This window comes from Oxyura jamaicensis, chromosome 4, assembly GCF_011077185.1.
Source record: "Oxyura jamaicensis isolate SHBP4307 breed ruddy duck chromosome 4, BPBGC_Ojam_1.0, whole genome shotgun sequence".
Classification (NCBI taxonomy): domain Eukaryota; kingdom Metazoa; phylum Chordata; class Aves; order Anseriformes; family Anatidae; genus Oxyura; species Oxyura jamaicensis.
The window spans coordinates 39,324,532-39,351,050 of record NC_048896.1 but is presented as its reverse complement, the minus strand read 5'-3'; the positions used below and the strand labels follow the sequence as shown (position 1 = coordinate 39,351,050).

Sequence of the window (26,519 nt, the reverse complement as noted above, 5' to 3'; positions counted from 1 at the left end):
TCCCCTGCATGCTTTTCATGGTACCTTCTCTTCCAGCTCAAACCTGATCTGACCTCACATAGATCCCTGCCTATAATTGCCTTCACATCACATTTTTTCATGCAGACACTAACAGGCTAGCAGGGAAGTTTTTTCTTCTGTTCTCACATATGTACAGTAGTCTGCTATGTGCTGAGAAGCCAGACATGTAGAAAGCTTAATTATTTTTTTTTTCAAATAATTTTAAAAATGCTTCCATCCCAAAGGACTATCAAGCATTGTAAGCATGCTCAGGATAAACACATCAAATAACTGGGAGAGACACTATTACTTACAAAACCAAGTAAGAGAAACTAACAGACTCAATTTTTGACATCAAATTTATTCTAGATCCATCAAATTTAGCTTTTAAAACCTAGGGTTATTTGAGCCAATTGTAGGAAGAACTTCAATGAAATCCCAGACTCAGTTCTCACGGCTTTTAGAATTAAGTCCTTAAGTATGAAAGGCACTTTCTGCTTACATACTCTAGAGATCTACTTTGTTCCCATAAATGCAAACAAAACAAAAACCCCTGCAATGAATTTGGAACCTAAAATGAATCACCGAACTTGAACCAGTGGCAGGCACAACTGAAGTTGCAATTCTTCCTTCACACCAGCATACGATTAGTTAACCACCAGAACATTCATCAGCTCAGCTTAACGTTTGATCCAAGAATTTGCTACTTCTCGCTAGTTTTTCCTGAACAGCTTGAAGTCTTTCAGAGTCCCCATCAGGCTCAGGGAAAGTGCAGGGAAAGATAATCTTTCCTTGTAAAGGACTGTACAGAAGAGACCTGTAAAATACATTTTCACCACAAGACAGACATATTAATATGCAACATCATTTCTTGTACAGTATCTGCAGTTATTGGGGATGAAGACAGAGGACTTTTGTTGTTGTTTGAACTCAGAAGCTATTTATTCAATCACACTAGTATGAACTGATGTTATATGACTGTAACAAATGTCACTGGATTTGAGTATGGCACTGAAATGCTGCCTAAAGGATATTATGGAAGAAAAAGTAGGACAGGCAATGGAAATTTAAAGAGCCCCCAGAGTGTTAGTTGTATTTTGTATTCTTGTCTTTGTGCCAAGATTGCTTCTTAACATATCCAGCAATAGCTTCCTGTGTTTGTGAAACTCTACATTCAAAGACAAATACATCCAAGATTACACTTAAATTCACTGATGTTGTTCTTTAAAAAACTAAGTGATAGCAGTTCTGAGCATACAGAAAGCACTACAGCGAGTGCTACGCTGTCTGTAGTCGTATTTTACCTACCAAAAGATGACCAGAGGGTTCAATTTTAATATTTTTCTTATAAAATAGATGAGCAGAGTTCACAGCTTCAAATTGTAAAATAAATAACTAGCATCCAGATTCTCATTCTGGAATATGCAGATTCATCTTTTAGAGAAATCACTAATGTTTGAGTATAAAAATAGTAGAAAACAACTCAGACATCAAGCTAGAACATGAGTTCTGCCCATAAATTAAAAAAATAATAATAATAAATAAAATCAGTGCTGATAAAAGCATGATCAAGCTCCTAGGCTAAAAATGAATTGAGAAAAAGTAGCTGTTTGACTTCACAAATCCCATCAAGAATCAATCTTTGAGCTCTTAGGAGCCAGATAGAAAATGCTACGCTAGCATTTTTAACATTGTTCCCTACAGCATCACCTAATGACCTTGTTACAAGCAGTATCTGGGTTGGTTTTAATCACAGCCCAGAACTGGCAGCCCAGCACACTGCTCCTCCCCGGCTTCATTGACTTCATTTGATGAGCTCAGGTTCAGTGCTAAATTAAGGTGTTTTCCCATAACTCAAGGAAACCCAGAAGTAGTTACTGGGCAATAAGTAGATGAAAATGATGGTACAGATTAACAACAGAATAGAGACATACATTTATGCTATTATAGAGTACTGCCCTGGTTAAGTCTAAAAGATCGTGTAAGGGAAGGTACATTATATGTGGTCAGTATCTATATTGTTACACTTATCAACATGATTAACATGAAGTGACAGCTCTGCAGAAAGAAAGAAAATTTAAGCAGCCGTCAAAAATCAGACATAAGCTCACAACTTTAGAAGACTGTCTTTTAGGAGGTGGTGGCAGCAGCATAGCATGCCTTAATGAATACCGGCATAGCTAAGCACGGCTAAAGTTAACCTCAAAAAAGTACTTTAAAGCTACCCTACTGATAAAACTCAATTTGCTGGTCAACAGAATAAAGCAGCATCTCAAAAGAACCACTCCAGATAAAATCATCCACGTGAATTCGATCTTCTGTGCCTCAGTAAAAGTGCAAGGCACAACACAGCATGCCAAGTTCCACAGCCCAGCTCTAACATGCTGCTCAGAGTCCTCTTCTCAAAAGACACACAAAAAATGCACTTATCATACAATTAGAAGCAGTCACCATGTCACAGTTAAGGAACTATTTCTGTATTTCCTGTTATGATAAACAGTTTTCCTGTTATTAAGCAGCAAACATTGCTCCCCGGGGACATGCCTAGAACATTGCACACCATTGTCTCGGCCTGCTCAATCGGGCCTCAAGGCAAGCCGGTGGAGCCCATGCAAAGTCCTGCCAAGGGGAAACAACCCAGAACAGGGCAGCGCCCAGAGCTTTTGTTAGCCGCAAGACATCCATCCCCACCCTTCCAGAGGCACGCGGCCCTTTCACTCCTGGCTGCACAGGCCTGGGAGTCAAGGGGTTTTCGTCCCAATGGCTCCTAACCAGGCCGCACAACTGAAGACTGCTGTGGCAAGGGCTGCCTGGCAGGCACCAGTGCTCTCATCACGAGGTGTTTGCCCTGCCTGCTGCGGGCCCATATAGTAATTCCTGTAGAGGAGGTTGGAAATAGTCATGCATTGTTCTCCACAGCTGATGTTCCCCCAGGTCTCTTCTCCTTGAGCTAACACACCACTACGAAGGCAGCAGACTTCCATTTTGCATAGCTGGGTGGGGACAGGGGAAACACAGAAACTTTCTTGAGGAGCTGATACCGCTGATAACAGTGGCGTTCTCCAGGAAATACCTGCAACACACTGCAAAGACTAAAACCCCTACGTAAGGTTAACCCCTGTGTAATATCCCTGACTACAAACATCCCTACTTATGCCACTAACAAATGCAGCAAGAAGAACATTCACTGCACTTTCCATATGCATCTCAACTTCCTTAACCTACCTCAAAGCCAAGATGTCCTTCCCAGGACACAGGACTTTTTTTTTCCCCCCCCTCCAAAAGTGACAAAAGTATGTGTTTACAGCTAAAAAAAAGGCAAAGTCTTCAAGCCTGCTGTTTTATTTGGAGCAAAATAATTTGAAACTGGCATTTTAAGTTCAGTCCTCTTATTCTCCTGCTGGAAGCATTTCCTGTATTCCTGTTTTACTAGTTAATATTTGAAAAAATATAGCACAATCTATTTTTGTAATAAGTATAAACATTCCATTTTTAATAATTTAAGTGTTTCTGATATTAGCAACATTCACAAGCAGACAAAAATGAATGCCATTGAAATATCCGAGAGCCCAAAAAACTAAACTAAAGAAGTAAAGCTGAAGTCAACTCATTAATAAATATTATTTGTAATACTTTCCAGACTTCTCTGCTGAAGGATTTCAAGCTTTCTTTAAGAAAATGATGAGCTTTCAGTTAAAGAATTCCCCACAGATGTCCCCAGCTGTCCTGTTTCCTGCCTAAGCAGAAGTATTTCCATAACATCACATACAAAATGTTCACACAAGCATCTTGAGAAAAAAACTTTACTTCCTATAAATGTAAGTAGCATATCACCATGCGAAGAATTAGCAAAAGCAAATTTAACCAAGAACTGAACACAGGTTTATTAGCTCCCTTGCCACAACTACTAGACATCAGTTAAGACAACACCAATGGAAGGTTCATAAATAGCAGCTGTGAAGAACGATCTCAGCCAGATACAAGCCAGGTTATTTGAGGTAGGTTATTTCTATCTTTGAGTATGTTGGCAGTTAAATCAAACAGGATTTATTTTTTTAAGGAGTATTTAAAGCCATAAGTTGACACGGTTGTTTTTCAGAAGATCAAATACTAATTTCTTTTCAAGACAGAGAATAGAAATAACACTTCCTTGCCAAGGAAAAAGTAATGGGGAAGAGCACAATTTGTGGAGACCATTGGAAAGATGCTGGTGACCCTGCTAAGTACAATTTAAATCACCAAGTAAGAATTCTGCAGCACTGGTTTACTGTATTATGATAAAAACAGTTGCTGTAACAAACCTCCTCTTATAAGTAAGATTTAATTCAATCAAATCTTTTGACTTCAACACAATTCTATTGAACTACAAAACAGCAGAAATATCAAGAGGTGAGCAACCAGCTCAACTGATACAGCCTTCACCAAATTTTGTTTTGAGGGAACGAAGCCACAAGAGAATGTCTTGAGAATGGCTTTCCAAACAAGTTAATTTGGGTACAATAGTTAGTGAAACCATCCAGAGCTGTTCGAACTCCACCACTTTCCTCAGCAGCATCAAATCTAAAAAACTATGGACCTAGTTCTTTCCTATGCACAGTGACACTCAGTGATGAGATTTATTTTTTAAAGCAATAAAAACCTTGGAGAAAAACTTCATTACGTGGCACTAATCTAATCTATAAGCAGAAAATAACATCTCTTGCCATGAATTACAATGAGAGTGGTCTCAATTTATTCAGTACTGCCTCCACAGTACTTAACATCAATTGATCACGTGATTTTAAGATGTAAGAAATCTTTTTCTTTCCACCATCCCTTTCTATATCAGTTTTATGTGCCTACAAAGGAATAAGAGTACTGCAAAAACAATGAACCAACTGGTTACAATACTCAAAACATTGCATTCTAGCACAGAAGCTTCATGGTACCATTTTTCTCAAAATGCCATTGCTCAAATTAAATGGACTGTAGTAAGGCAGAAAGGCTTTAGCTGTCTCAATATCATTTCTACTATAGTAACAGATTGATTTGCATAAGCTGCACAAACTGGTAGAGGCAGAATCTAAAAGGTTAAGTCTAGTTTTACTGCACTTGAAAACCCCCCCAAAAATTTAAAAGCTATTAAAGCGCTGGTTGGTTTTTTTTGTTTGTTTAAGTGTAATTGTAGCTGCCTGTCGCTTCCAAACCCCAACCCACTTCACAGCAATAGAAGTTACAGCCAGACCACTTTCACCTATTAGACATATCAAGTGGGAATAAATTTAGCATATGCAATAATATTAGCACAGATAATTTGCTAGGTCTTTTGTGTTTACTCTCCAATTAACTGTTCTTCTGTGATGTTGAGCTTGAAGCATTAACTCTACTTATTTCACGTTGACAAATACATAAGGCATTCTTCACAGGTAATTAATCTGTGTAAGTGAAGGAATAATAAAACCCAGCAACACTCACTATAGTGTAGGGCCAGAATGCAAAAGCTGCCATGCATCTGCTTTTCACAGTACTCTGCTTCCTCCCAAGTTTTTCTGAGCACAGCTCCTCATTTGCATCCACTTTCATGCTTTATTAAAATACATACGCAGTTTAAGTGTTGTCATCACATATAAATTACTGCTTTGACTCTGGTTTGTTTTTTTTTTTTTTTGGTAGGGTGGTTAGTTGTTTTTTGTTGTTTTGTTTTGCTATCCAGAGTTCATTGGAGAACTAGTGTTATCTTCATTTTATACCTATCACAAACATTGGACATGGATGAAACTTGTATAGACTAAATGTTACAAACAAAAAAAAAAGCTCCACTACTTGAAAAAGAACCTCCATTTAGCTATCATTTACATACTTACTGAAGCCGTGACCCATTAAGATTGAAATCAAGCACGCCAAGCAGCTCATTTTGTACCCAGTCCTGAAAGGATGAAGTCAGGAGCTAAGAGTCTCACAGACTTCAAGAGGAACATGATTAAATCTAAACTCACCATGATTAATGGTTTCCAGCTATTCAACTTCTTTTGCTCAGAACAGACAAGCTGTTTTTATTCTGAACTATACTTTTCCTTGGTAGGTAACACAAACATTTAACTTACTCATCCTGTATCAAATATCTCTCGTAGACTTTCAGATTTAAAACACTTAGTAAGGTTGAGTGTGTTGGGTTTCTTCCTATAGTTCCATAGGAATCTGTGACATTGGACAATAATCATTACTTTAGCTATCCTTAGGAAAAAAACACCATGAACAGCTAAGCAACTCATGACACCTGAAGCTTTCAAAATCATCAAGATTTTGTTTGTTTCCTTTAAGAGCACTGCTTTGCAACACACAATTTCATACACACAATTTTGTCAGCGTTATCTGAAGCAGGATGTATAGAAGAAATTGTATTGGAAATTGATGTTATCTGCTCAAATAAATAGGTCTGTGATGTTTGCTAGTTGCAACCAAGGGGAAAAGGAAATTTTTTAAACTGACATTGCTGTAATGACTTCAGGTGTCTTTAGAGACGCTTCTTATTCCCAAGGTAATAAGAGAGTAACAAGGTTTAGTAAGCAACGAAAGCCACCAGAGGGATAAGAATACTAAGTACAGGTTGCTTAAGGGAAGAAGAAATCTAGCACCATCAAGGGCTTGGCGAAAACATTGAGACAAAAATTTACCACAAAAGCAACAGTACAGCTCATTAGACAAACTATGGAAAAACTCCGGGAACAAAAGGCATGAGAGCTTTGATCTCCATTTGCAAAACTGGTTCCTTGTGCAGAATTTTATCTTCATGCAAAAGGAAATGTACACAACTCAAAAAGAGTATTTTGAATCATTCGTATAGGAATGTCTTTCTCTGGCAGTTTTTACAGAATCATGTAGAGATGATTTACTCTGTCACACCACTGATGCATGAAAAGCATAAAAAGTACTTTAGTCACTTTTTGGTAAAAAAAAAAATCCTTAATGGTTTAATAAAGGAAGCAAATTTTATGTTTCATCACTGAAAGATTAGATCATATTTAACTTTTATTTATGCAGTTGTGTTGAATTTTTTGTTGCAGTTGCTTGTAAAACTTACTTGTAGAAAGTAGCAGGATGAGTACATTAAGTATTTTCTGAAGTGTTTCAATGTTTTTGTTTTCCTGAAGAGGATGTTTGTTATAGATAGGTAACAATGCAGGTATACTATACTTCCAGTAGCTGAGGAAGTGACACTTTTTGATGTCTGCCTGTATTTAAAGGGAGAAGAGACCTCTGGATATAAAGACCCTGAAGCAATGTAGAGCACACACTGATGGAAGTTAGATACAACAAGGCAGCAAGCTGGAGAATCTTGATATACACCAAATTTCCTCCAGATTTATTAAATTCCTGAAAAATAATCTGATTTTATTTGATTGCAATGCTTACAAGATATTTGAACTTCTCCAGTCACTCTGACAACTCCATATGGACAAGATGTAAGCAGTGCAAACATTCTTCATTGCAAAGATCTGTTCCACGATAGATGCAATGACTAATTTAGACTAACTTAACACTGGAAACTGTATTTCCAGCCATAACCACATACCACGAAGAAACTGTGGCAAGCTGTTGCAAAACATCCTCAAATCAGAATGAAAACTCATAAGATCCATCTTTTTCCTCTCAATAGTGTTTTACATCCTAAATTCACAAAGCTATTCCTCTTCAGTCACCCAGAATACAGCAGAAGAACCCAACTTGACCTATTCTCTAGACTACTTTAAAAGTCTACATTTGAGCAATTTTCACAACTATCTCAAGACAGTCATACAAGGCAGTCTGTGCTACTATGAAAAGAAGCAGTGGATTAAATCCATGATAATGCTCATTAAGAGTGCAATCTACACCGAAACTGTAATTGAATGATGCTTACATAACACCTTTTTCCATACATATTCACATTCATGCATGAACCCTGGAATTCCTTTTTTCATTTACTCTGCCTTATTTGTTCACACAGTCCCTATATATTCTATTTCTCATCACTTACATGACCTTACAAAGAAGCCACATGTCATTTTAATCCAATTAAACCACTACAAGCAAAGATACTCAAACCTATGTTGCAGAAAGCAAACATGGCTCCTCCTGGCATCAGCCTTTCAGACTCGTGATATACATTGTCATTGCCTGATCAACTCTTATGTTGTTGAGTTTTATGAACCAGAAATGATCACAATGAAGCTTCAATGCATTCAGTGTTTTTAAAAACACAGCTTATTTATACATACTTGCATTTTCCACTATAGAATATGACCTGGTTTTCAGATGCCCTACTTTTTTTCAGTACATTCAGCACTAGCTAACAGCTGGGCAGCTTTCTGCAAGACACGGGGACAGTAAAGCAGAAGGGGAGACCAGGTGAAATTTTCTCTGAACTTCCAGTTCTACGCCTTTAGTGTGTATTATGCAAAAGCTAGAGAGAACAAGCAGAAGGTCTGTTCAGCGCTTCTTAATTAAGAAAGTGCTGCTTAACTGGAACACGACTATCAATCTAGTTTGCATGCTGCATCTAACAGAGGCATCCTGCAGGCAGTTCTTACTTTCACATCCACTCAAAAGAAAAAACAAATGGATTCTTGTCACTAAAATTACCTTAATACATGCCTCAATAAATATATATATATATATTGGAATGATACCAAACTTCAGTAGTAGTTAATGAACGTACAGAACACTGAACATTATTTCCCCATTTCTCTTTTAGTATTTCTATTCCTAGAATATGTGCTACCTGAAAGTTTCATATTCTTAGCAACATCAGTGATGTAGGTATGCACAAAGACTCCCTCATGTAAGAAGTTTTAGCATCAAGGTATTCTAATTGCAGCTTAAAAGCCATGCAAGCAAGCTGCAAACAGAAGCCTATATTATATTTGGATAATCAACCTGTATGATGCTCATAATTGAATTTATCATCCAGGAGGAACTCAGAAACTGAATTTACTTTAGCAGGGATAAGTAATGACAGGGCAAATGGTTTAGGTTGCTATGTGAAATGCCAGGACGGGAAGGAAAGGTGACTCCAAAACTCCACTTGGAGTTGAACTCCAAAGAAGTACTAGCCAGAAATGGTGTTGTTCAAGAAAGGAAGGGAACGCCTGAGAAGAGCTTGTGCAAAACTAGTTTATGTAGCTGCTTGCTCCTGCCTAAGAAAAATGCAAGAAAATGACAAATAGTGCAGTGCAGAAAAGACTTATGTAATATGCAGACTGCCATTGCTTTCTCCAATAACATCCACCTCAGCAAATAAAAGAAAAATTAAAATCACCACCCTCCATCAGAACAGCATGTATTCACTGGAACAAAGATCAGCATCCATAATTATGTTCTCAATCCATGCATTTGCTTTACCTGTCGTTTAAAACAAAAATCAGGTCATATGCAGCTGAGTTTTTCCTTTTTATTTCCCCCCCCCCCCCCTTTTTTTTTTTTGAATATGCACACATTTTTCTTGAATGTCTCTAAAACACCTGAAAGAAAACTTCAGACTTTTTAGGTTTCTATCAACACAAATGAGCAAAAAAGTTTGCTTGTCATACTTGCAGATAAGATGTTTAATGTGACAAGTCTGACAACAGATTTCTACATTCAAGTATTCAACTATTTCTCACAGACAGACAGAGAGCCACATCGTGACAGCCTGTACTCATTTCCCACCTCCCATCACACCTCTCATTCACGATACAGAAAAGACAGAGCTCCAAGCAGATAATCATTAAAATGATTAGATACATATTTAATGGCACAGACTTCCTGATCCTATTTTTGGACCTGCAGGAGCAAAAAAAATCTGATTTGCATTTCATAAACAGAACACCCATCTTACCAACAAACAGCTCTGCACAGATGCACGGACACGCAGAAAGCTCAAGCTTTCCAGTTACACAGACTATAAAACTATGCTTGTAAGTCAGACTTCTATATGTAATTCTAAAACTTTTATGCTCAGGACTGTTTTTATTTGCTAAAAATAAACTGCTGCTGCAGTAACCACGATATCACCCAATGCATGCTCTGTCATGTTAAAAATACAAACCTGTATGAAATATAACCGTGCTTTTCTTATAGCCAGAAGGTAGACGAATGTTTCGGAGCAACCCCTTTGCTGTCAGTCGTACACGCATGTTGGATAAGGAAAATTTCGGGGACCATAACATGTCTTCAGTGCAATTAGAAGATAAGCAAGCAAGAAACAGCCTCCATGTAGTGTAACATACTATGTTTTTAAATCACCGCTGGCAGAAGTCAAGCGATTCTTGCTAAAGAAAACAACCTTGAAGAAATAATCAGATCTCCATTCCTTTGCCCTTATTCCTTATGCACAGATGAGCACAATCAGAAAAAGCAGATATCCACAGCGTAAGTGCTGCTGGCAGCTTCTCCCCGCCAGATGTAGAAACAAAGCTCGTCCTCGGACTAAAATCGACTTAGTGATTTGAAAAACCCACAGCCTCTGAATTACATCACAGTGTTCACACTTAATCTGCTATGGGACTCTGTGGGACTGGGAGCTACAGCAGGAGAAAAGGGAGGAGGAGGAGGAGAAAAAGAAGGAGGAGGAGGAAGTGGGTGGTCTCCCCAGCTGAATATATCATCCAGTGTCACAGACCATGTAATTGTTCTTTAGAGACTAGCAGGGAGATTACTTGAATATTCCCGGAGGCATTTGTCAGCTCTCTTTTCTCCTTAGCAAGGATCACTTCAGGCTGCATTTTTCAGACAGTTTCTTGCAATTGACAAGAACGTATCAAAACAGATTTTATCAGCAAACATTTTCTACCAGAGTTTGTTTCGGCATTAAATATTATGTCAACATGTAAAGCTTTAACAAACCAACAAACATCCATTCTGTGAGAACAATCCCGTATTTGAGATCTGCTTAATAAAAACACTATTTAGCTTGGCAGCTCAGCACTGCAGATGCTTCAGTTTATCAGGAGAGGAGCAAGCAAGCGGGCATCAATTTCATATCAAAACAGATTGCTGCCAGCTGGAGTTTGAATGCACCCAAACACTGTAGCAAACAAGCAGCATTACAGGAATTCCTTAAAAAATAAATGCTGTCTCCATGTTTAACTAGCCCTCAGAAAATGTCCGTCATTCCCCACCCCCCCGCATTTATTGAGCTCAAAGTTTTGCATACAGCTTGGTCCCACTAGCAAAAAACAAAACAGAACAAACAAACAAGCAAAAACAACAAGCAAAGCTAGAAATAGGAGAAAGGAATCCCTGTTTTACACAGATTAGAAAACATGACATTTTTCACCTGCGACCATGACCTATACGTATATGCTGCTAAGGCACCACAGACTTGCACCATCCACTTTCCTGTGTGTAAGGCTGAGAAACATTTCCGCCTTGGCACGCCACAGGAGCAGGGACCACCTGAGCCAACCCAGGATACAAGGCAGCAACAGCTCATACCTCCTTTTCAGGTTCCTTGCAGGCTCTGCTGTAGAACTGCCCTCCACAGCCTTCATATGTTTTAGGTGCTTTTCCTTTGTTTGTTTTAAGAGACAACAAAATCAGCTACTTTCTCACTGATGCCCCACTTCCACCACTTCACAAAACCACAGCTGATGTGCTCTAGCACCTAGTTTTCTGATAGCTCTTCTAGTTCCAGAAGCCATTACACCAACTTGTTCTGAAGCACGTATCACCCAAAGCAAGTATTATTACACTGACAGGTCTTGTCCCAGTGGTTCCTTACCTGTCCTCTCCTTAACACAGCCCTATTACATTTTAATAACATGTCTTACTTGCTGAAGATGCAGAACATTTTAAATTATCCAGTGTTTATTTACCGCACCAGCTAGAACTAAAAATAGCATTTTGCTGTTTTATTCTGGTCTCCAGGTATCTCTGCCGTCGCCCAAGCCAGGGCAGTGGCAGTAGAGCAGCTCGCTGTAAGCACACCACAAGAGCTGCAGCCCTGCAAAGACAGTCAGACCTGTTAAACCAACCTCCACAGCACGCTGCAGGAGAACCCTGCTGAATGTTTTATGACCATGTACCAAAATATTTATTTCCAGGCATGGTAATGCAGCACCAGCTTTGAAGTACTGTGACACATCTTCAGTCTGCACTGAACCATTGAAAATAAGTACAAAGACAGTAAATTAGCTTTTTTGTTCAGTTCCCAGGGCAGCCTCTGCAAACAGCAGGGCACGCATGACATTACTGATGTAAAATCTTCACGGATTCCTTGAGTCTGAAGAGCTTTGGCACTAACAACGTGTGTTCATCTATCTTTGCCACAGCCAGAAATTCTAGACTCTTTCCTAATCCAGCAGCACCACCAAAGGAGCTGATGATCCTTCCCACGCTGGGAGATTATCGGCTCCAACGTTTGGAAAGGGCGCTCAGCGGTGAGCCAGAAGGCTCCTTACATGTTACAGTCGCCTTGTGTATTCACCACAGTTCATCAGCCCTCCTCTGCAAATGTGAGATAGCTGTTGCCAAATCCTCCCTTGAAGGATCTTGAGATTTTGGCTTGGCCTACAGCCAGCCTTCCACCAGCAGCCAACACCCGGCCCCACCAGGTCTTCCTCTTCTCCCAGGGCACCTGGAGGAACTCCCTTCTGCTCTCCTCCTACCCACCACAGCTCCCCTGGTGAGAGACTGCTCCGTGAAGCAAATATTCTCTCCCCATCTGGATTCAGTGCTTTCTTCACAGAGACAGAAACAGTCTAATCGGGTTCAAAAAGAAAACAAAAAATCTACCAAAAAACAGAACCCCACCTCTCCCAGTCCTTGTAACAGCGCCTGGGAAAACATGCCCAAGAACTCCTCCTCAGCCTGTAAAAGCACAGAGGCTGGGGTACCCCAGTGAGACCCTAACTTCCTTCCAGGCGTAGGAGCTAAGACAAAGGACCTCTAGAGGGCAAGTATGATGTAATGAACCAGTTCGAAGACAGAGGAAGGAATGAATCACAAGACAAACTATGAGCAAATAAAAGCTCTACATGGACATAAAAGCTCTTGTAGCAGAGACCAAAACGCCTCCTACAGAGAGACACAAATAATACTTTTACTGCCTCCTCTTTCCCAGCTTTGAGTAGAAACAGGCCATGAAGAAACAGATAAAAAAAAAAAAACAAGCACTGATGTTTCTTTTTTCTTTTTTTTTTTTTTAAAAAAAGACCCTTCTTAGCTGAGGATAACACTTTTTTAGGCTCCAGTATTCCTGTTAAATCCCACAAACCTGAAACAAGCCTGCTTTATGCAGTAGGAAGACCTGACAGCATTAATAAAGGGCAACAGAGACATGTCAGGCTCATCTAGCATCCAACCTTCAGAGAGCTCTGACAGGCGGCAAGAGGACTGCCCATCCCTGTGTGATTAGCTCCTAGGAGAGGGTGAAACTCAAAAAGGTTCCTACAATGCAGTATTTGCATGGCTCTGTGTTTTCCCACCAAAACCTGCACAGAGGTGAGCGTGCATCCATCAACGTTGTTTCCTCAGCTCAGGGAAACAGCACCTCCAAGTCTGTACCTGTGCTCCTCCAACCATCCTGTGCTTGGTGCCAGCAGGGTACAGAGCCAGGAATACGCTCCATGGGATCCAGCACAGCACGCCAGGAACACACACAGTCTGCATTTCATGCATAATACGGGGAGAGGTCTTTTTCTGTCTTGACATCAGATAAGGGTGATGGAAAATAACACTGGAAAATAGCTGAATAAAATAGGAAGTGATACACAGCACAGACAGAGGAGAAAAGGACTGACAGTTTGTTTACTAGCACTCCACTGCTGTCTTCCCTCCCAGGGCAAAACAGACAAAGGACTCTGTGCCGCTACAATCACATAATTCACTCTGGGTTGCTAAAGGCATTAATACCTGATGACACGGTCAGATTGATGGCTGGGCTAGACCTATTTTAATCCTGGTGGATTTAGTACATCTGCCACTCCCTGGGGAGGCTAGCAATGCGACAAAAAAAGGAGCAAAGGACACAAGTATCTGTAGGCTCTTTAATTCAGCCTTGTGAGGCCAAGTCTCCGGTATCTGGATGTGTTTCTGCTGCCTCTGTTCCTCTTTCCACATTCGACAACCAGTAAGAAAGCCATCAGAGCAGGGCAAGTCTAAATCAGAGGCTAGACCTTTAGACCCAAGATGCCCTGGCAGAAGACAACTGGCTCCACGTTATAAGACAGCATGGGCAGTGCTGAGCAGATGGTTTTAACTGGCATGCTTTAATTCAATAAGAACTGAGAGGTGATTGTCTATGCCATGAGAGAAGGAGGCCTCTGAGAGAAAAAGCATCATCTGTGCCCCAGTTTTTGCTTCCAGAAAGTTACCACGCTCTCCCCAGCTTCCTGTGACCACCTTGCCCTAGCCAGTGCTCCAGCCTGAAGAGCTGGTCTTCCTGCAGGCAGCAACACACACTGCCCTGCTCCACACAGCTTGCAGCTCCGGGACATTTTAAGCTCAAATCCTCACCTGAAGAAAATAGCAACTTTCTTCCCATCTCAGAGCAGGAACTAAAATCCTAAATAATTTAGGCTTCTTCTAGAACACAGAAGCTTTTAACCATTATAAATTCAGCAGCTTTTCGAACAGCAGATGATGCTGCAGTGAACTTCCAAGCAAACAGCTACCAAAATCAGGCTAATCTGTGTCTCTTTCATGCAACAGTGGTGACATTTTTATCATCTGCCCTCTTTCAGAGTAGAGAATGGCAACAACGCATCACAAGAATAATTTCATTTTTAACTTCTGACATAATGGAGCTGCAAATTATTTTCCATGTGTAAGATGTTCCTTACAAAACAGCATTTGTTAGACTCCCTCAGGCAAAATCCTACAGTGCTTCAAAGCAAAACTGCTTCTAGCCTACAGTGAAAAATGTCACAAATATTAGGACAACATGCCTTAAAATATGAAGCTTTAGTGATCTATGCAGACTTACCAAAACAAAACAAAAACAATTGCCTCTCTGCTATGGACTTTGGTTGTTCAGCAACAGGCTAGGTGCATACATGAGCCTTGTAAGCTGCAGCACCAAGGAACAGATTAAAATCAAGGGTTTTACTTAGGACAACGGCTTACAGATCTACAAATATTGGTTTATTCACACCATACTGGTTGATTCACACTGTGCAATTGCTCTTCACCTATGGCCTCACAACAACAATAACCAGTACCCAGGCAACTTCTACTGAAAAGCAACACTGCAAATACGGATAATTTAGATGAATACATCTCCTAAGATATACTACTGATTTATCAATGCGCAAGTTCACTGAGCAAATCTAAGTCAGCTCATCACAGGTGTTGCACTTTTCTTTTGTGGGCTTCACACATTCTTTGTAGCCCCAGGTGGGCAAATAAAGGTCAGCGTTTACAAGCTCTCTAGCTATCTTTGATACAAAATTCAGAAGTTTCACATCTCTGGGATAGTTCTATGGTCTTTCAATGTTACGTCAACTTATTTCCTTAATAAGAGTCAATGACTGCAACATTGGCTGCTACTTTATCTGCTGAAAAAATATCTTAAAGAATTTGGGGAAAGAAAGGACTTAAAGCTAGAACAAACAGCACAGTGCCTCAGAGGACTTCAAAATAATAATAAAAAAACAGAAAGAGGACAAAATGAGTCAGCTTTGGGCTACATCGGATACATCAAAATTAAGACTCCTATAAAGAACTCCAGTGCAATGACACCTGGTTATTGGCAGTGTCCATTGCAAACGCATAAAACAATGTCTATAATCTAAGGACCTCCAGAAAGTCAAAGAAGAAAAAAGTTTTAGGGTGGCATTTCCAAGAAGGTGGTACAGTTTAGCATAGCATATAGCTATTCAGAGCTGGGAATAACAAAACAAAACCAGCTGGCCACTGACCCTGATGGTCAGTCAAAGCTCTCCAGTCTCTTCACAAAATAAAAACTTGCTGTCCCCTTAATTACTGAAAAAAAAACAATGAGAATTTAGATATTTTAAAACTAGTTCAGACAATAGTAATAAAAACCATCAGTTCTGGGCAATCCTAATACTGTTGTGTATAATTTAGAGCCATTATGACAGACTTGCATGGTAGAAAAGACTTGAACTCCATCTTCCAACACTGGGAAATGTTCTTTAAGCACCAATTTGGACTGAGCTGATACAATCTGTGGATGTCCATTTCAGCTGCCCCCTCTATTCACACAGAGGCTGACCTACTCAGTATTTAAACAACTGTGAGAAAACTGCAGCTCTGTGCTCTTCTGTTGTATGGATTATTACTGTGAAACATCAAAATAAATACCATGGAGAACTACAGACATTCCTCCCAACATCAGAACACACACCACAGAAGTGAACTACAAACATTCCCTCATCAGAAAGTCTGCTCACTTTGTGTCATTAAGAGTTTGGAATACGGCTGCCTTAAGCTAGAGAGCAATTTTCTCACAGAAGTTTTGGAATTAAACGAACATATCTAACTTACAATTTAGAAAAAAGGTCCTTGCTTAGAAGTGCTAACAGATGAAACAGATCTCATAGCATGGAAACCATTTAGTCTATACCATAGAAGGTCTTTAATGAAAGAATTCACATAGGTTTAGATTAATTCTAAACTGATGTATATAGAGGTAACAAAACTTTATAGGTGGTTCCCATGTAATAGCTACGCCACTTGAGCAGTTTTGCTGTCTGTTTATAAGAGCATTCTTTATTAGCTTGCAAGTATTCTAGGGCTAGATCACGAGACAATTGAGTCATTCAGATAGTCCTCATTGTTCACATGGATGGAAAACATCTAAAAAAAGACTACAGCAGGCTCTTTATTGCAGCTAGAAAGGCAACAAGTAGTCCAATGCACGGTACTAATATCTGCAAAAAGAGTTTAAGCTTGATCTTCCTGCTCCTTGTCAACAGATAAAGGAGAAAGACCAATTTATATTAATGAAATCCTAGAACTTCAAATCTGTAAGATATTATCTATGATCATTAAACAAATATAAATCTAAAGTTGTTGCTACTTCTTTATTCCAAAAGCTGAAGCTTTTAACACAAGAGACTGAAATTTCAGTTTCAACTCATCTGTACTGAAATTCCTGGTTGGAACTAGTCAGAGACGTTAGTTCTGCAATGTGGAAGACCTTGACCAATCCCCTCCCTGCTCTGCCCAGTGTTAACAAGCACTTAAACACTGTTTTTCCATACCCAGAGTGCTTTAAGTATTAGACAGTCTACCAGTTAAGAAATAATCTTCCTCCTGGTTTTAGCCTCACTGCAGAAGGTACCTAGTTTATCCACGTGCGGAAGAGGAAAGAACTTCCCAATGTTTAGGATGCTTACATATCAAAGTACTTCCTGAATCATTTTTAACGTAATTTACTTCCAATGCCCAGAGAACAAAATTAGGAGACACTGAAAGAAAGCTGAATTGATTCAACAACAGAAGTTGTACTTCATACAAAAATTCCAGACTACCACAGAATTATATATATTTTTTAATGGATACATGAAACTTAATTGCTGGCAGCACTGCAATAAAGTTGTTATAAACTCTCATATAGAGCTGTACAACATTCTCAGATTTTTATTTTTTTTTGTCTTTTAAAGCAAGTTAAGACCTTTGGATTTTATATATATATATGTATATATATATATAAATAGACATTTATATATAAATAGACATTCTTCTGAACTAGAGATCAATTTCACATTTAATAACCTTGTACCTGCAAAGTTAGGTACTCAAAAAAAAAAAAAAAAAGATCAATCTATATTTTCAAGCATTGTTATCAGCATTGTTTCTAATGTTATACAGCTGGAAAACTGCACTGAAAGCAAACACTAAGATAAAGCCAAAGATGGCTGCTCAAAGTGCTGAGACAAGCGGTTAGCTGTCTTCTGCATGTTTTGCTCACCACTTTGTGACCTACGCTACAACCTATGCTACAACTGCCACCAACAGCACTATTCTTCCTGACTTGTTTCTAACTCAGACAAGTTCCCCAATCTTACTCTACGGTGCTCTACGACCAACCACACGAGCACTTGCGTTCACAAATGCATTGAGGTCTTTTTGAGTTTCCATGCAACTCTTTGCACAGTTTTTTCTACAAACTGCAAATGCTTTTCTTCAAACAAAGAGAAAAAAAAAAGACAAAAAGAAAGCCCTTCAGATCAGAGAAGAAACAGAGAAAGGTCTAATAAGCTGTTTTACAAGATAGTAGTGTCTCATCACTGCGGAACATGCCATTACTGTAAAAAATTCAGTGAGAAGCCAGCAGGCACCTTTAACAGCCTGTTTCAAGAGACAGCATTGTGAGCTGTTACAACCATACCAGCACTATTAGTTTTGCAATAAGCCATCTAACTGAAGTCATTTCCCCTCTGCTACATTTCTCACAGATTATTAAACTAAAACAAGCAAATTTTTAACCTCTTAAGAGAGTAAGAAAACAGAATACTGTATTTCCTGATAGAGCATGTATGGTTTTTGGATGAAGCTTCTTCGGTTTTCATGGCTTCTCTAGCCTTCTTTAATACCTGGTTGTAATGCATACTGGAAAGATATGACCCAAATCATACTATTCCTACCTGATAATATGTTATGGTATATCCAAAAACTGCCCCAGCTTTCCTGACAACATTGCTGTGCCACAAGCATAAGTGTCCACTGCTATCCATTGTACACCACATGTCCCTTTCAGAGCCACTGAACACCAGGATAAAGGTCCCCAATGAGAATTTGCATGCTTTGTACCTAAAGTAATAGCTTTACCTTTGGAACTACCAAAACAGGTATTTGTTTCGTAAAAAAGGATCACTGTACTGTACCTTATCTTTAACCTTCATGCAAGAAGGGGGACTAGAGATTTAAATATTCACTGTGTATATACACTGCACTGTAACATAGTGCACAGGTGTTAGAGGTGGGTCACTTTCTATGGGGAAGCCAAAGAGAAATAAAGGAAAGAGCATTAACCAAAAGCATTTTAGAGGAAGTTCCGCATCTAGTTCAAAATTACACCTCATGAAAGGTAACTGGTTTTCTCATAATTACATTAAGATATTGCAGGAAGGATACGAGTACATTCTGACATGTAGTTAGCAAGTTAAGAAGTAATAAAACGTATTTTGTGCAATAAGTTAGTTTTTTTCTTAGCAGTAAAGACAGTGTTGTAATCAGTAAGCCACAGAACTTGTAGAAATGCCTTGATCCAGTGGAAGATCACCAATGAAAATGTAGAGGTCAGAAAAAGATGCCTTATGAATGTCTTAACGTAAACAAGTAATGAACAGCTGCAAATACGTAAGTCTCTCCAGTTCTGCAGACATACTAACTGTACGCTCTGTCTCACTTTGTCAAGTGTATTCTGGTTTTAAGTCATTGCTTTAAGTGAATGGAAAACAGAGCAGAGACAGAGAACAGATATATCATAGAAATGCCTGCTATTGTTTCATTCCTGAAGTGATGCTAGAAGCAACGTTAACTTCTGAGCTAGACAATTAATGCATTAATAAAGTAATTAGATACCTCCCCTTCCCCCAAGTCCCACTGCAATAAGTTACATTTCTGGCACTTCAGGCAGAGCACATGTACAAGAAATAGAAGTGAGGCACAACTGCCTCCTTGAAAAATCCTAAAACTGTAGTTAACTAACTAGTTAACAAAATAAGAGAATGAAAGCTTTAACTAGATACAATCATTAGAACAAAGCAGTACTATAACATCAAGGCAACAAAGAGAAGAAGAAAATACTGAGCCCCATTCTACATGGTACCAGCTGGCATTATTGCAGTTCATTTCAAAAAAAAAAAAAAGAAAAAAGATCATTTGTCTTTTATTCAAGTTTAAGACATCGTACCAGAGAACATCCAAACAGCCAAACAATATTTTTATTGTATTGCTAAAAAACTATCTGCAAATGTGAAGATGAGAAAAAAAGAAGTCTTTCTTAAAACAGTGAATTACTCTAGCAGAAAGCTTGCATGTGTAAATGGAACATTATTCTAATGCTCTGTATAAGTTAAAAAGCCATTAACTCAAAAGTCTAACATACCACCCAATTTTGGAAGCTGATTCAGTACAGGAAACAGGTTTCTTAAGACAAATATGAAATGCACCTGAAATGCAGGTATTTGACTGACAAAAATAAGATGCTAAAGAATTCTACAGAATTTGTTAAAGAATCACTCGAAGTGTTATGGACAATTTGGAGTTATAGCCACATTTTTATGGCAGCAAATATAATACTTCAAAGATATACAGCCACATTCTTTATTAGCTTGGAAAAGATGAATCACAAGATAGAAATATGTTAGACTTGCAAGAAGGGTGGGGAAGCACTAAGTACTTTAATGCATGGAAAGTACAGTGAGGGTGCCATGCTAGATTTAGAGAAAAAAATTACATTTAAATTTCTAGTTTCTACTTTATTGCTTATCACAAATTTCCCTGACCCAACTAATTAATACATTATGTTCCTAGCACTATTACTCTACAATTTTATATAAAAGAACTGCATATATAAGCTCATGCAATACTGTCAGGTTACACCTAAACTAACATTAGTTCAGGCAAATATAAACTAAAGCAACAGAGTAAGTGTTTTGTGCTACATCTTATACTTGTATAAGTGAAGACCTGATTTATGACAGCAAATCTCGAGCAAAGCACTCAGTCATGATTGATATGCAGACACTTGACACACAAAAGAGCAGGAGGCGAAGCATTAGATTCGCGTTATAAGTGCAGGAAATTAAAAACATACTGCCACAGTACCCAAGTGACAGGTCAGAACTGTTTTACTCAGCAATTCCAGACTCAAATTCATAACATCTGGTTGGCTACAGCACCTCTTTCAGAAAGACATCTGCTATTCACTCAGGGGACACAGGGCTTCCTAGTGATCCTCAGTATCTTTCAAAGAGGGCTTTTCAGTAATTAAAAGCGGTTTTTAATTCAGCAAGTACGCACTGATTCTTAGGAATCTAAATTAAACTTCTAACCCTTTTGAAAAAGACCTGGAAATTCCTGTGAATAGAAACCTCATCTGAAGACTCTTCTGTCTCCTGGCAGAGACAAACTAGCACCAGGTGCCCTGACTGGCATAAACAAGGAAAACAAACCCAATATGAAGTCCTTAAAAACACTGCCAGATTTTGGAACACCATCTGCCACAATCAGTTGCCATTCCTCCCTTGCCATACATGCAGACACACAAACTAACAAGTTTGGATAATTTCATCTTCAAGTCTGCAGTGACAGAAATACAAAGACAGCTGACACTGAAAGGGTAGCTACCACAAACCTTCCAGAAAAACCTGTTATTCTGCATGACTCTTCTATTTATTTATTTTAAAGCCATAACACATGAGCTTTAATCATTACTTACCTCAGCGTGGCTAAACAGCAAAAAACTACATCTAAGTTTCATTGCCATACTTCTTTTTGTTACTGTTAAAACCTCCTTATGCTTCACTGGAAAACAGAGAGAACAGACTACGTACTCTAAGTGCTGGGTAACCTGAAGACAGCAACTAGAAAAAACAAGACTTGTCTCTGTACTCCTTGAAACCAGAATCAATGGAAGTTCACTGAATTTCTGTTGCAAAGCTGTCTTTCCAAGAAAGGAAACAATGCAGTAATCTACCATATAAACTAATTTAAGTTCCACTACAGAGTAGGCACAGATACTTTCAGAATACTCACCAGAACCAAAAGATGACAGGCTTTGGTGTCCATTTCTTCCAGAAGTGCCTATGATGTTCAGAAAAGAAAGCAGAATTATGATTCAAGACAGTGAAGGGGAGCAAATCTTTTGAAATTCTTTCCACATAACCTCCTGCAGTTTCAGATACTTCCTTGTGACGGCTGATAGCATGTTTGACAGAAAGATTTGGCATTATAAGGTTAATCTATCTGGAAAATGGATGATGAATTCATCTTAAGCTAAACAATTTTTCCACTACAATTTTCACACTTCATTTAAGCCAGGTAGCACTGTTTCATTTTACTAATTCATATAGCATAGTAGAGTGATTAATAAGAAGAAAAAAATATTATCCATACCAGTATCATTAACTTTTTTTTTTTTTTTTTTTTTTACAGTCATACACTTATTTTATTTGCATAGAGCAGCTATAAATAACAGCACTCTTTAAAGCGGTACCAATCAAGTCAGATATAAATGAAAACACTGAGAAGGTTAATCTACCCTTACTGTATTGTTTTACAGCCATGTGAAAGCTGACCTAAGAACCTCATCATTTTGAATGATATCAATTAAATGAAAGCACTTTTTGCTAGTTATAAGTGCAGAAGTAATGAGCAGAAGTTTATAGAAGGTCTGTTTACAACACCTATCAGATTGAGCTTTCTTCACACTTCAGAAATAGTGTGCGATCCCACAGCAGGTATATCAGTAAGAAATGATCTGCTTTGTACCACAATTGTAATTGTTTCCCTTCACGTCAATCACATAAATCAAACTTGGCTCCCAAACTGAAAATTCTGTGTTATGGAACTTTTCAGAGAAACCAGGTCTATTCTTTTGATTCACTCTGGTAATTAATCACGAATTTCAAATAAAAATTAAAGATAAAGCAAACACCCGATACAGAAATGGCAAGTCAAGTACATGTTACCCTGAACAGCCAAAGCTGATCAGCAAGCTCTCACAAGCCAGCTTAAACAAAAGCTTGGGAAAGCTAGTCTGAGATTCGTCTTGCAAGTACACAATCTTATAAGCAGGTTTTGGAAAAGCATTTGACTGATGTTATCAAGTGCACCAAGTCCTCACGGGATGCAAGTTTCAAGCAGGCATGAAGTGTCCTGACTTTTAGCCACAGATAAACAAGTATATAAGAAACACTTTGCAGAGCCAGTCTCCAATACTGTGAGCTACAGGTGAGGAGAGCAGACTATCTTAATTATTCTAAAAAGTTAAAGAGCATAGCCACTCTTTTTCAAGACAGAGGGATTCAAGAATGTAAATGAAAAATTTACTTTACCCAACAGCTGACTGCCTCTAGCCTCGCTGAATTTCCTTGCTGTGTGCAATGGCCCAGGTGATTTTGTTATGCATTGGTTCAAGGAAGCAGACCTTGCTTTAGCTCCTAGAAGTAGAGGCTTAGATCAGGTTTAAAGATACAGCTATGATGGTACGTAAAGACATGCCTACCATCACATACAGTTCAATACCAGATGCACAAGTCCACTTGCGCACCACAAATACGAAAAGACATTATCTAGAAAATTTAGTTACATTTAAAAATTGTTTTTACCAGAACTCACCATGGAAGAAATAAAAGGTAATTTCAATAAAGCTTGTAAATAGAAGAAAATGTCAGTGAAGACTTCAACTTAGCACTAAGATCAAATTAATGAAGTCTCAGAACAGCAACGAATACAACTCAGGTACATAAAAGTTGGCTGAAAGGGACTTCTGGAGGCCAGCTAGCCAGCCTCCCACTCACAGCAGGGTCACCACCAAGACGAGATCAACTGGCCGTGTCTAGCTGAGTCTTGAAAGCCTCCAGAAATGGAGGCTCTACGGCCTTGCTGGCAACCTGCTCTTGTACTATACAATCCTCCTCATAATTTCCTTCCCCAAAGGGAGAGTCTTCCACTCCATTACTTATGATTATTTCTTACTGCTACATCATCTGGTGCTCCTGAGAAGAGTTTGGCATCATCTTTGCAACTGCTCTTTTCAAGAAATTGCAGACTGTTACAATACCTCCCCTTACTCTCCTTTTTGCCTGACTGAAGAAACCTAACTCCTCCAAACTCTCCTCACAGCTCATGTGCTCTGAGACTCTATCTTCCCAAGTCTCTTGCTTCCAAATAGCCTTTGTGAAATGGGGAAGCCCTAAAACACAGAGCAGTCCAGGTGGAGCCTTCACCAGCGCCAAGCTGAGGGAGAACACCAACTTCTTGTGGCTATACTGCTCCTGCAGGTGCTGAAGGCATGCTTCTAGCACCCAGGTCACTGAAGAGATTGAACAATGCATAACTGCATTGCAGATACTGGGCCTGACAAAAAAAAAAAAACATCAGCTTGTCAGGCAACCATATAATTCTTGTTTCCGTGATATACAGTTTCTGGCAGTGTCTGTTTCTTTTCGTTGTTTACCCTTTTAAAGCATATCATTACAGCATGACATTTGGCCGGCTTAAAACTTAAGCCTAAAGCAGGAGCATAGTATTTAATTAGGTTTATCCAATTACAATAACCAGTTCACCACAAAGATGGTCGGAAGCAAGCTGATTATAACTAGGATTTAAGAGAGAGAGAGCACAAGCTTATTTATCTCCTCCCTTTATATCTTCAATTTTGGTCAGAGAATTAGTTGTCAACTGCTGTTTGTGGCTTGACTTGGAAAAGCACTAAGGCAAGGCTGCTCTATCAGCCAACAAACAAGTCACATTTAAACTAAGTTTCCTTTAGCATAAGATAAAGAAGCACAACTGCCTTTTTCCACCACAAAAGAGAGCAGACATCTAGTTCCCCTCAGTCAGTCAGAAGAATATCAAGAAAAAGCATCACAGAGAAGTGAGTTGTTTGTGTCATTCTTCCCTTCGAATAGTGTGACAATGCCATCCAGGCAAGATACTTTATCCAGTAATACCTCATTTAAAGTGATAACCCCATCCATTTTCTGTTCCAAAAGGGGCAAAGATCATCTAAAGTCTGCATGATGAAAAGGACAACAATACCTTGAAGATAAATTCAAAGCATGTCTACCCTGTAGGTTAGCAGCAGCTACAGAGCCTGTGCCTGAGCTTTGTGACAGAAAAGAAAGCTACCAGAACAACGTAAAACTCAAGTGATGACATGTACAACATAACAAAGTGCATTTAGTCTACGTAACATAGTCATATTGCTCCTAAGTCCATACCACAGTGCAGACCTTCTTTTTTGCCTTACATACCCAATCAATTACAGTTCAAAGGACATTTTAGCCTTCTTATGAGCTCTTACAAAACTTAAGGCCACACTGGTGTGATTTGACTTCCTCACAGCATCTGCCCAGACCACTGCTTATTAAAATAAGCATTGCTTCAGTATGCAGCCAAGTGCAAAAGGTAAGGAAGGTACCACAACAGTGGTAACTACAGTTTCACTCTAGTTACAAACAGATCCAGATACCTTTTGGAGTTGTTTTCAATGAGTGTAATCTAGGTCTTGGTACTGCTTTCAAAGAGACAGATCCAGAAGCACCATTCTGGCAGGCTGGTTTTGAAGGCCATTCTCCATTCTTGATGATGATCGTGGCACTTGTAGCTACAACACAGAATGACAGAAAATTTGCTCTAGGCAGTATCTACCTTGTGGAAAATTAAATCATAAAGTAAGCCTGTTTCACTTGAGGCTAAAGTTACAAGAAACACAAGCTGGAATAAAGATATTACGAACGCTTCTGCTACAGTTTATCAGTCTGTATAGAAGATATCAGATTAATCTCAAGACATTACAAACATTTCTTTGAACAGGACATACAGCTTTGAACTTTGCAAAAGAGGTGGGTATATGCAAAAGAATATTGATCAAGAAACACAAACAGAAGCCTAAGCATGCTGTATAAAGCAAATGCAGAATACACTTCAGTTTGAGTAAACCAAGAAAGAACATCAGCAGTATGTGAAGTCATTTTGGCCACAGAACCGTTTTTTTTTTTTTTTTTTTTTAAGTCAAATTAAAAACTCAGACAACTGTCTCAAGCAACATCTTTCCTTGTTTTCTCTCCTTTGTGTAAAGAGCCCTGTTTCAGCGATATCATGAATGCACCACAAGCGCTCCTGCCACGCTCCTTGTGGGGAGCCCAACTCCATTCAGCAGCTGCCAAACAAATTTTAAGAAAGGTTCCTGTAGTCTGCATTTGTAAGAGTCACCTCCTCAGTGACAGCAAGCCTCAGATGAGGACCCCCCAACACGTACTCCTCTCTCCAAAGAAGAGTTGAAGTCATATAGAAAAAAAAAATCTCCCCACAAAAAGGGGCACGCAGACCCAAAGAGGAAAAATAGGACAATAACCAATTTGTACCTCAGGTCAAAATCATGTTTCCAACTAAGAGGGCGGATGCTGCACAAGACATTTTATTCAATTTCAGAGCAACTTGGGAGAGGTTTGGTTTAGTGTCACAATGAAAACTTAGTTGAAAAAAGAAAACTAAAACTTGGGGAGAGTCAATGCATTCTTTTGGTATTGCAGCAAAAAATATGAAAAGACTTCTGAAGTACTGATTGAGTGTACTTTGGTTCAGCTACTCAAAAAATAGGTATTCTGACAGATTAAAAGCAAGAAGTTCACATCACATTTACCAGAGGATAAGCAAAAACCAACTCATGTTGGAATAGTTTGTCACACCATTGCTTTTTTCACAAGTCAGTTGGGAGCAGAAGGGGTGTGTGTTGAAAAATGGGTTCATACAATACCACATTTTATCTCATATTTTAATAAGGCTGATTTTAAGGTAATGAGAACTACATATCTGATATTGTTCATCAAAAGATGGAACACACAGCCTTGAGATTATTTTAATGTCAATTTAAATAC

At 38.9% G+C, this 26,519-nt stretch overlaps 1 protein-coding gene across 3 annotated transcripts in view; it reads right to left on the bottom strand.

Moving 5' to 3' along the window:
• The window catches only part of MTUS1 (microtubule associated scaffold protein 1), a 112,295-nt gene that overhangs the window by 39,416 nt on the left and 46,360 nt on the right, over window positions 1–26,519 (bottom strand). For 2 of the 3 annotated variants that reach the window (XM_035326160.1, XM_035326161.1), the window contains exons 5-7: window positions 25,112–25,246; window positions 22,971–23,075; window positions 21,670–21,717 (exon numbers count right to left, since the gene is read on the bottom strand). In XM_035326160.1, coding sequence (XP_035182051.1) covers window positions 21,670–21,717; window positions 22,971–23,075; window positions 25,112–25,246 — 288 coding nt within the window. Of the gene's footprint in view, window positions 1–10,045; window positions 10,522–21,669; window positions 21,718–22,970; window positions 23,076–25,111; window positions 25,247–26,519 lie in introns of those variants that run through there. The other variant, XM_035326163.1, reaches the window with a different exon arrangement.